Source organism: Eleutherodactylus coqui, chromosome 1 (genome assembly GCF_035609145.1).
Source record: "Eleutherodactylus coqui strain aEleCoq1 chromosome 1, aEleCoq1.hap1, whole genome shotgun sequence".
In the NCBI taxonomy this organism is placed as follows: domain Eukaryota; kingdom Metazoa; phylum Chordata; class Amphibia; order Anura; family Eleutherodactylidae; genus Eleutherodactylus; species Eleutherodactylus coqui.
The window spans coordinates 35,836,041-35,848,199 of record NC_089837.1 but is presented as its reverse complement, the minus strand read 5'-3'; the positions used below and the strand labels follow the sequence as shown (position 1 = coordinate 35,848,199).

Sequence of the window (12,159 nt, the reverse complement as noted above, 5' to 3'; positions counted from 1 at the left end):
AGGGCATAATGTCACTTGACAAATACCTAACCCACCAGCGAATCCCTTACCCGTCATATACTGTAATGAATACTAAATGGACCCCTGAAACACATTCTTGTTAATCCCTGAAAATACATAGACCACCAGTGATATTAACCCCTGAAACACTGCAGACCACTAGGAATATTAACCCCCTAACAATCCTACAATGTGAGAAATACATGACATGACAATCACTAGACCACCATGGATATTAGCCTTGAAACCTCCTGCATTCCACAGGAGTGTCACTTGATAAAACCCTAGTATGCCAGGGATATAAACCCCTTAAGTACCATGTACTACTAGGAATACTATAATGACCTCTGAAACAAACCTGTAAATTCCTGAAAAACCCTAGACCACCAGTGATACTATCCTCAGAAACACTCTAGACCACCAGGGACATTGGATATTAATACCTTAAAAATCCTATTCAACAAAGAATGTTAACGCATGAAAGACCCTAAACCACCAGGAAGATTAATGCCTGAATCATCATAAACCTATTAATCCCCGAAAACCTCTAGACCACCAGGGATATTAACACCTGAAAAATCATAACCTCACTACTCCCTGAAACACTCTAGCCCTTCAGTTATTAACCACAATAGATCCGCCAGAAATATTAACCCCTTATGCACCCTACACCCTCTCTGATCTTCTAGTACACCAACGAGCCATGTTGTAAGGAGAATATCTCTGGTAATGACTGAATTACCCTGTCCTAGACCACCAGTGATGATTACAGTCTAAAGCGTTATAGAACATATTAGGTTACACCCAAGACCATCAGAAATATTATAATAAATCTCTAGACTACCAGGGCTTTTAATACTGTTTTGGCAATATCATTTAGATGCTGTATAGCCCTTAAATTTCATCTCTGTTGGTATTACGTAACAACCATACACTTCTTATAGTATACTATTTGAGTACTGTATGGCGGTATTTGTCTAGGCATTGCATGGCCAGTAGATGGAGTTAGTAGCCCACAATAGCACTGTTATTTAGGCAACTGTTGGGAAACAAATATGCACTTTTATTTTGCCCCTGTATGGGGGTGTCATCAGACGGCACTACGGTACATTGGGCACTACATGTGAGTACTATAAACAGCATGCGATGGTTGGGGCCCTGGAGCATCAGAAATATACAGAACCTCTTTATAATGCGCTCTGCAACCTGTGGCGAGGCTCCCAGCATTCCCCGACCGGTTCAGGACGGGCTTGTCGTTTTATCCTCCATATCATAAAGAGACAATAAACCAATTTATAAGAAAATGGGTTTTCAAAAGTTCGTGTTTGAAGAAGTTTTGAAGCTCCCGAATCCGCCTTCTTTTAGTTTTCTCTCCCGCAGGAGTCTCTGGCAATTTTCTCTTCGAGTTGATGCTGCTGAGTTTTACTGCAGATATAAAATCAATGGAGGGAGACAATTAGAACATTCAGGCACTTTCCCACCTATTAAACCACCGATCGGCTCTTTGTTTGCAAATGTATCAGGCCGACGGCTCAGCCGCCAATTACTGGAGCATCTGAGCCGGCGTTGCTTTATGGTTGTCCACGGACTTGATCATTTTCCTGTAAGTTCTGAAACAAACACTATAAGAAAATGCCTTTACTTCTACTATGTGTCTTAAAGGGCCAGTACACACTGAAGGATAAACCTGAAACTGCTGTATCTTTACAAGAACTGGGGCAATGGGACTCGAATCTTTTCAGAAGTAAATATTATGGGAGGAAGCATAGATGATGACTCCTCCTCATACATAAAGACTAAGGACGGCTTCATATGGGCGTATTTGCATGCGCAATACGCAGAGAATAGAACCCATAGATTTTAATTGGTTTGATCCCATTTACACATTTTGCGCTCGCACTTTGGTACTATCCGAAATGGAATGAATCTTGGAGGAGGGTTTCTACATCATTGGAGATTATGAGATATGAGAAACCCAGAGCAGAGGTAACACATTGGGCTGGTGACCCCCAACATCAATTTAGAGACTATAGACGTTCACATTCCTTGTCACTGGACTAATTATTTACTGTTATGCTCATCCCTCCCTGGTATTTATCTAAGTGCTATAAATCACATCTTATCCTGTCTCTGGTATTTATCTAATGCAAATTAAGTACACAATGTTTGTGTCCTCCCATGTGATCAGGAGTATATATTAGATACGTCTTTAGATCTGTTTCATTATGCCTGAGGAAGGATCCCAAGAGGTTTGAAAGCTCACTATGACATCATGCATTTTTGTTAGCCATTAAAAGTAGAGATGAGCGAGCACGCTCTCACTCCGATCTCTCTCTGACTCTCTACACCGCTATCCCCCCGCCTCCTCCTCCCCCCCCCCCCCCCCCCGAGTACACTTAGTCCGGGAGGCAGTTACTCGAGAAGAGTGAGGCTCGCTCGGGTAACTGACTAAGCCGAGCCTGCTCGCTCATCTCTAATTAAAAGGTATCATATCTGCAAGATTACTTGGTTTCTCTTACTGAGGACAATCTCACTTTGCTCTACTGGCTATGACCATACTAAACGGTTTTTGTTTAACCTTTGGTTGTACAGAACATGCTCTATATTTCCCCATAGAAATCAATGGAGGGTGTGCAAATGTGGTGTGAACGCTGCATCATTCCGCTGTAAAAATTACACAACTGCAGCATCCGAGGAGCAGGCCATCAGCCAAGGAGACAGCGGGGGTAGAGAAATACCTTGTCACGGGGCTCTACTGTCTCCTCCATAAGGATAGCTCAGGGCCAAACCCCCTTACTGCTGGGGGAAATCACGAAATAGTAACTGTGGTTACCTGTAGTCCAGGTTGTCACACATGACGCCAGTGTTCCGTCCTCTACGGTGGATCTCTCTGACATAAATCCTGAGAAATAAAGTAGTCCATGCACAGAGTGTACTTTTCTGAACAAGAACCGGGAACGTTTGGTTCTGCCCGTTTCCTTAACGCTTTCCAAGGCAAGCAGCAATACAACAGTCTTAAGTAGAAAAACACGATTCCAAATTTGTGCTGGATCAGGGAGGATTCCCAAAGCATTACTTAACCACAGTCCCAGTTATCTGTCGGTTCTCTCTCTCTCCACTGCCAGTCACTCACGATTCTCTCGCTTTCTAGCAGTTTCCTTCTCCCTCTCCGGACTCATACAGTTCCTACGCGTCTTCTCAGGTCCCGGTGCACTCACTCTTTTTTGGATAGCGGTCCTAGGGAGTTTCTCTAAAAGGGCTAGGCCCAAGCGGGGGCAGCGGACCACCTTTCAGACTCTTCCATGTCTAACACTTTCTGCGCTTAAGTCTCTTTTTTTACGCTCTTCTCCTCAACCACTCATGTGACGGCTCTTTTTATACCCCACGCAGGACAAAACGATACATTTTTCAGACATTAAGCCTTTCATGCCTGCAGACATCCAATACACATAACTCTGAATCATTCCACATACAAGAGAAGGCACAAGACAAACATAAACCATGTATTTTGAGGTGCTGGAGGGCACCCCTAGCTCTGGGCCTCTACCTATCTAGAACTAATTAGCCATTCCCATCTGTGTATTTGTTTCCCGTGCGCAAATGAACTTTTCCAGCGACCAGAAGCAGTACAGTAAAAATAGCCAATACCCGTGCAAAAACGCATCGCGGAGGTGTGCGCAATTGTGCTTAAGCTTGTGCCAGCCTTAAAGCGTACCCGCACTACCAGATGACTTACACATACCCGCTGCCTCTTATATGACGTACAGTACTTGGCAAAAGTTTTAGGCAGGTGAGGAAAAAAAATGCTACAGAGTAAGGGCTCATTTACACGAGCGTATATTGGCCGGCCGTGAAATATAAGCTACCATCTGATGCATTTGGATTCTAATGCATCAGATCACACAGGCGTATTCCCGTAACTGAACAAAAAGAGAAATCTAAATCCCATCAGTTTTCGGTGTGACGCCCTTTGTCATCAAAGTAACATCAGTTCTTCCCGGTACATTTGCAGTTTTTTGAGAAACTCGGCAGGGAGGTGGTTCCAGACATCTTGGAGAACTAAGCCCACATCTTGCATGTCGGCTCGCTCCAATCCTTCGCTTCATGTAATCCCAGTCCGACTGGATGATGTGAGATCAGGGCTCTGTGGGGCCAAATCATCACTTAGAGGACTCATTATTCTTTACACTTAAAGCGGCCCTCCAAGTCTGGAGAAACAAAGAGGGCTACATCAGCTTCTATTGACTAATGCACAATGTTTTAATCACTACACCTGCTTTAATTAAGCACATAAGCAGCATGTAGTGTCTTAGACTACCAATGAATGCTAATGAGCAGTGTGTATCAGGTAGTCAGAGAGGTGGTTTGGCCATCTTTGTTTCTCCAGGCCACTTGGGGGGGGGGGATGGGAGGGTCACTTTAAGATAGTTCCTAATTACATTAGCTGTTTATATGTGGGGTCATTGTCCTGCACAATAAATTTGGAGTCAATCAGACGTGTCCCTGATAATACTACATGATGGATAATCGTCTGCCTGTATTTCTCAACATCGAAAACACCATTAATCCTGATAAAATCCCCAAGTGTATTTGCTGAAATGCAGCTTGAAACTTACATAAAGCCTTCACTGCTGCTGCAGACACTCATTATTATACCGCTCTCTACCATGCTTCACTGCTGCCTGCAGACACTCATTATTCTGCCACTCTCCACCATGCTTCACTGCTGCCTGCAGACACTCATTATTCTGCCACTCTCCACCATGCTTCACTGCTGCCTGCAGACACTCATTATTGTACTACTCTCCACCATGCTTCACTGCTGCCTGCACTCATTATTCTGCCACTCTCCACCATGCTTCACTGCTGCCTGCAGACACTCATTATTGTACCGCTCTCCACCATGCTTCACTGCTGCCTGCAGACACTCATTATTCTGCCACTCTCCACCATGCTTCACTGCTGCCTGCAGACACTCATTATTGTGCCGCTCTCCACCATGCATCACTGCTGCCTGCAGACACTCATTATTGTGCTGCTCTCCACCATGCTTCACTGCTGCCTGCAAACACTCCTTATTGTACCGCTCTTCACCATGCTTCAGTGCTACCTGAACTCATTGTTGTACCGCTCTCCACCATGCTTCAGTACCTGCAGACACTCATTACTGTACTGCTCTTCACCATGCTTTAGTGCCGCCTGCAGACACTCATTATTGTACTGCTCTCCACCATACTTCACTGCTGCCTGCAGTCACTCATTATTGTGCCGCTCTCCACCATGCATCACTGCTGCCTGCAGACACTCATTATTGTGCCGCTCTCCACCATACTTCACTGCTGCCTGCAGACACTCATTACTGTACTGCTCTCCACCATGCTTTAGTGCCGCCTGCAGACACTCATTATTGTACTGCTCTCCACCATACTTCACTGCTGCCTGCAGACACTCCTTATTAAACCGCTCTCCACCATGCTTCACTGCTGCCTGCACTCATTGTTGTACCGCTCTCCACTATGCTTCACTACCTGCAGACACTCATTACTGTACTGCTCTCCACCATGCTTCACTGCTGCCTGCAGACACTCCTTGTACCGCTCTCCACCATGCTTCACTGCTGCCTGCAGACACTCCTTGTACCGCTCTCCGCCATGCTTTAGTGCTGCCTGCAGACACTTATTATTGTACCGCTCTCCACCATGCTTCACTGCTGCCTGTTGAAGGTCTGGCAATTTTTCCATGAAGACCACATCTGGCCAGACGTTTCTGAACAGCAGCTGGGTATGCATGGGTCCTCTGTTTTCTGCCAGTTCTGAGCTGATGGCACTGCTCCACATCTTCTGATTTCTTAATTAGCTGCATTACGTTTCCTTGGCCGATCACTGCGGCTACAGTCTTCAACGTTGTTTATTTCTTTGCGCTTCTTTAAAAGAGCTTGTAAAGCACATCTTGAAACCCCAGTCTGCTGTGAAATCTTAGCCTGGGCTAGACCTTGCCGATAACTACCGTGTGTCTTGCTGCTGTGCTCGGTCTTGCAATGGTGTATGACCTGTGGCATGAAACTGTCTTCCACAACCTCACCTTTGTAGCAAAGTTTGGCTGTTCCTCACCTAGTCTTAAGCCTCCTACACAGCTGCTAATATCATAGCCTTGACTATAATCCTACAAAATCCCTGACTGTGCAAGTTTGCCACTTTCAAAACAAAGGTCAGTCACACCAAATATTGATGGGATTTAGATTTCTCTTTTGTTCAATTACTTTGCATTGTGTTAACTGACAAAATAAACTATTAACACTTCTATTATTGAAAGCATTCTCACTTTGCAGCATTTTTCAACTTCCCCAAACTTTCACAGTACTATATAAGCACTATTTCTGCTCATTATAGGAATTACATACAGACTTTTTCACAAATGTCCCCTCTGCCTTTTAGTTTGCAGCTCTCTCTGAACTGATGGGAGGAGACTGCTGCTATGATGTCCTCTATAAACTGTACACAGAGTGGAAAGCAGATTCTGTTCTCTAACTATAGCAAACACAGAGGAACATCATCATCATAGAGGACACTAGAAAAGTACTGAGCTGTGTCGAGGTCTGTAAATCGCTTACCAATAGCTGCAGCAACTCATTAGTGAGAGTCTCCTCAGCTTTACATCTCCATAGACATCTAAGTCATCCCCTGTCTTTCAATTCCTGTTCTCAGTCTTATCTCTGTTCCTAGAGACAGACTACTTGAAAATAGTAAGCAAATAAGAAAGGAGTTCCCTTTTGCCAGCACTTTACAGGAATTTTTCGGCAAAAGTGTCATTTTAGGTAAAGTGAATTGCACTTCTGTTAGCTATCAGACTGATGATCATATTAACACAAGATGTCTCAAAGTGCAGTGACCATTCAAGGACTTTTCACATATACCAACCCCAAAAATGTTCATAAGAATATTGTTCCTGATGCGTAGGCATCAGCTGACCAACGTCCCCCCAACACAGACTGTACTAGGGTGTTGACCCAATTATAGGCGTAGTATCTATGTCTTCATTAAGAGATCATCTGTCAAAAGCAGTTTGCTGAATGTTGATGGTTTACATGTAGCAACGGGATATTGTTTCCACCATAGCCAGTATGCATACAATAAATCAGACTATTTGGAGGTGTATGGGTTAAGAAATATCATGCAGTCCTGATTTAAGCCCTAACTGACCATGCTTTTTACATTTTTTCTCCCCCCTTTTAAAAATGTTTTTTTTTTTTTTTACATTTTCAGCCATCTTCTGCATGCAAAACTTTTTATTTTTCCGTTGACATAGTTGTACGAGGGCTCATGTTTGGCGGGATGTCCTGTAGTTTACGTTAAAACAATCCTGGAATACATACGACTTTTTGAGCGATTTTTATTGCATTTTTTCTTGGAGACAGGGCAACGAAAAAAGCTGCAGTTAGCTGGCAATTTTTTTTTCTGACGCCGTCTATCATGCGGGGTATATAATGCGTTACTTTGATAGAGCGGACTTTTACGGACGCGGCGATACAAAATATGTATTTTCCTTTTATTTTAGATTCATTATAAATATGGCAAAAGATTTTTTTTTTTTTTAATAATTAGTAAAACGTTTTAACATCTTTTTTTTAGTCCCCAGGGGAGACAACACCCTGCAATGCTTTGATCTAGTGTTTCCCATCTCCAGTCCTCGGGATCCCTAACAGGTCATGTTTTCAGGATTTCCTCAGTATTGCACAGGTGATGTAATTATTGCCGATGCCTCAGACATTACCACAGGTGTTCTTACCATTGGATTTCCTGAAAACATGGCCTGTTGGTGGTCCCTGAGGACTGGAGTTGGGAAACACTGCTTTGCTCGCTCCTGCAGTATGATGTGATGCCACAGCATTACATCATACTGCGATCGGGCATGCAGTCCATCAAGCCACCCCACAAGGATGCCTAGACAGCCTATGTATTCTGCCAAGACAGCTCTGGGGCCTTTCAGAATGCCCCTGGCTGCCATTACACCCACACAGTTACCTGCGGTCTCATCGCGGGGGGCCGTACGGGACCCCCAAACATCGTTTGGTGGATTTAAATGCCACTGTCGGAATTGACAGCAGCATTTAAAGTGTTACTAGCTCAGATCAGCCGTGCGGCTTGCCAAGGCTGTTGCCGCCATGTGTCAGCTGTAAGGAACAGCCAACGCACGCGGTGTATGAAGAGAGATCGCTACGTGATCTCTCTTCATACATAGACCGCCGATACAGGCTGTCAAAAGGCGTATCATAGACCGCCGATACAGGCTGTCAAAAGACGTATCGGCTGTCACTAAGGGGTTAATAAACTATGCTGAAATTTCACACGAGCCATCATTAAAATAAAAAGTCCTACTAAGATCATAATCAGTAATCACCCTGCTTGATGATGGTTTCCATGTACTGATACAGCATTTTGCAGACTACCCTCAGGAAAGGTCATCACTATCCAATCAGTTGGGGGTCTGCCGCCCAGGACCCCTGCCGATCAGCTGTTTGAAGAGGTTGCAGCACACAATTGAGACCAGTAACATTATGTTCATGTGTTATGTGTACCAAGAGCAGGATGCAGTCAGCACCCCCTAGTGGTTGGATGCAGTAGGCTATATTTTAACTACAATATATCTGTGCAGGGCAGTAGCGTACATAGAAGAGAAAAAACAACAGCTAAAACGTAAATGAGCCCCCCATTATGGCGTCCAGTTTTGCCACCCAAGAAAGGAGGGCCTGGTGTTTGTTTTCCATTCTATGCCCTTAATAATTCTCTACCTCCTTGTTTATACACAATGCCGTTCCTCTTTTGTGGAAGGGTCTGTATAGGCTCTTACTACCTAGTAACAAAAGTGATGCAGCAATCGGAGCTGGGCCCTCTCTCCCCAAGGGCCCCATAGCAGTTGCATGGTCTGCCCATATGTTACATACACCCTTGATGTAGGGGATATAAAGCTCTGCAGTAATGTTCATGCATTAGATCCTGATTTCGAAGACCGTGACTGCCGCAGGTCCTGGCTGTATGCATTTGCTTGCTGTAGGAGTGATTGGTCATGGCTGCTCTATAAGGATGGGATGTAGGAGCTGCTACATCTTCAGTGATCTTATCACATGCCATCCTGTTGAGTTGAAACGCTACCTTACAATTTGCATTATCTTATAGAGGTCTTTACAAGGGGCACTATACCTAAGGTACCACCTCCTAATAGGTCAGCAGTCATCTAAGAGGCGTGGCTTATCTGATGCACCACTGAAGGTTTTCGGCACTGGAGATAGTAAAGGCTATGGTCACCGTTGCACGGATTTTCTTTTTTACTCATTTGCCTCCTCAATGTATAGTAAGGAAATGTTCTTAAAAGTCTTCACTACACATGTTTTATCAATAGAGTCTGTGTATTGCCTGTAGATATCTGGCTGTGGTGCTGGGTCTAACATCAATCACATTGGTTGTGTTAGGAGTATCTGCTCCCCCCTTCTCTCAAAGTCAGACATAGCAGGAGGGAAGAGGGTTGCACATGGCAGATCAGAGTGTGGAAAGAGAGGAAAGCATCCAAGTCCTCAGGGAGGGCAGATCACACAGGCTGTACAGTATTCTGAGTATAGATAGGGAAGAGATCACACACACACTGTACACAGCATTGTGTATCACATAGGCTATGTATCTGCTGAGAGTGGGGAAAGCACCCACAGCAAAGTAAGTGTGTGTGTGTGTGTGTGTGTGTGTGTGTGTGTGTGTGGGGGTGGGGGGGTGGAGGGTGAATCCACACAATCAGTCCTCAATCAGTGGCTGTCTGAGAAGAGAAGGGAGATCACTTATGGACTGCAGAGCCACAAAGCAGAGCAGCAGTAAAGCTGTACTGGTACACAAGAGCTAAGCAAGGCAGCAGCATCCTGGACACACAGGCCTCACATCTAGCATGTCCATATAATAATAGTATGAAACTAGGAGCAGGTGGCTAACGGAATATCAGGCAGTCTCAGACAAAAGGTATGAAGATTGCAGTCTGAAATTTTTTTCCCTTTTTTTTTTTATAAAAAAAACTCAAGGTAACCATTAATGTATGTAAAAAGCATTTTTTTCCATATCAAAAAGGTGTCATCAGCATTTAAAGGGATTGTCCATTAAGAAAAAACAAACATGGCAGCTTTCTTCAAGAAACAGTGCCTCATCTGTCCAAGAGTGGCATTGCAGATGAAGTGAATTAGGCTAGATGCTAATACCACACAGGAGGCAACAGTGGGTTTTTTTTTGTTTTCCAAAACTTGTACAACCCCTTTAAGTACTGATCATTGGTGCGCGGAGCTCTGTGGACTTCCCTGCCTCTCGTCTCATTGAGGAACACTACAGTTAGCCGATTCCTCAGCCTAAAAAGGTTGGTATTTATCTGTCATTCACCTGTAGAAGATATTTGTGCCTCTTTCATTCAACTCCCACAATGGCGGCTCCAGGTCGATGCCACATCCGCTCACAGATTGCGCTTTGACTGTATTTACCACTTTTATACATTTGCACAGGTTGAACCCGACTCGTACATACATTTAAAAAAAAGGACTTGGGATTCCAATCCTCGAACAGAATTTTAAAATTTTTGGATACAACTTTTTGTTTTTTCATGAAAATCCAGAATTCACCAACGGCTTTTATTCAACTTTTTGCTTGCCGAGCGTAAAAATAATAAAATTAAAAGAAAAGATAAGTAATTACCACAGGTTGAGACTACATCACTAATCCTAGAAAAATGGATTTCCTCCTTTAATACCGGCACATACTTGTAACCTGGTAGAATAAACCTCGCCCGGCTCTTGCCGCCGCCGCCGCCGCTGGGTACGAGAGTACAGTCTGCTCCGAGGCCAGCAGCTTCTGATCCCAAACGTGATTCGCCGCAATCACTATTAAACGTCTATGACTGTAAACAGTAACCACTTAAGTTGCCCGGGACAAAAAGTAAAACCCAAAAACATTCCAAAAATGTTCTACATACATCGTCTACATCTGTCGAGCTGTACAGCCATTTATTAAATGTACAAAGGTGAATCTGAGAAGGAAGTGGTACTTCTGTGCTTTACTGTACGTCGGAGGACTTAGCTGTAGGTAGGAGGGGGGGCGTTCGGGGTGGAGAGCCGGTTTTGGTGGGTCAAGCATTGTCGTTGGGTTGGCAGTTTTGTGCGTTGCGATCTCCAAACTGGGAAGTCTCTGCTTATTTCATGGGTTCAATGAATGTTTTTGGTAAAAAAAAAAAAATTTGATAAAAAAACCAAAAACATACAGGAAGTTTGGGAAGGTAAAGTAACTTTTTGAGCTACTCTACCGAATAAAACGGTGGATCTAAAGGCCGGAGCTGTACCTCTGGAAATGTGGGGGAAAAGCTTCGCCACACAAGTGTAAAATATTTGTATGGCCCAAGAAAAAAAAAAAAAAAACCTAAAAAAATCCAATTTACAGAAAAAAAAAAAATTTTGGATAGTCGTCTCCTTCAGGGTATGCCAGGTTTTCTCGAGTACCCATCATCCTAGAAGTTCATCATTTTCCATTAATTTCACTTTAAGACTAGAGAACACTTGAGGCAACATCTTGGAATCAAGACATCAGGAAGACGTCCCCCTTCCTGCTGACGGGTTCCGGATCGACGTCTTCAAATGAACTTGAAACATTTTGTCTTGTCGTGAGGAAGCCGGGTCTTGAAGAGGACGGAGTCCACGCGGAACTGGGTGTATAACAGCGGCATGTATCCGTACACCTTGACAAAGAAGTTTATGCATTTGTGACGCTCGTGGAAGTGCGAGTCATCGTGGGAAAGAGCCTGAGGGCAGCCCGGGCAGCGGAAGGTCCAGCGAGAGGTAACCTGCAGAGAGCCGTGTACAAAATGTGACAATGTTAGGGCAGACTCAATGAATTATGGGCCTGAAAGGGTTAATAGGACAGATTCTCAAAGCCGCACATACAGGGGTTGTTCAGGATTAGAGTAACGCCATAGGCCAGGGGGTGAGTTCTGCTCCAGAGAAAAGTCAATCATGTTAATTAACACGTTCAAACGAATGGGCTCTAACTCTGTGCAAGTTCTGTCCATCTCAGACTCAGAAAGAACCTGTGTGCCAATCACCCGTGTGAATACAGCCTGAAGGGTAAAGTGGGGTTTTTAAGTTTTTTT

The 12,159-nt window shown here is 44.2% G+C and overlaps 1 protein-coding gene across 1 annotated transcript in view; it reads right to left on the bottom strand.

Annotated features, from left to right (window-relative positions):
* Positions 1–10,637: 10,637 nt before the first annotated feature.
* EXTL3 (exostosin like glycosyltransferase 3) overlaps positions 10,638–12,159 on the bottom strand; it is an 89,265-nt gene continuing 87,743 nt past the window's right edge. The window contains exon 6 of the mRNA XM_066594869.1: positions 10,638–11,853. Coding sequence (XP_066450966.1) covers positions 11,644–11,853 — 210 coding nt within the window. The 3' untranslated portion in view covers positions 10,638–11,643. The remainder of the gene's footprint in view (positions 11,854–12,159) is intronic.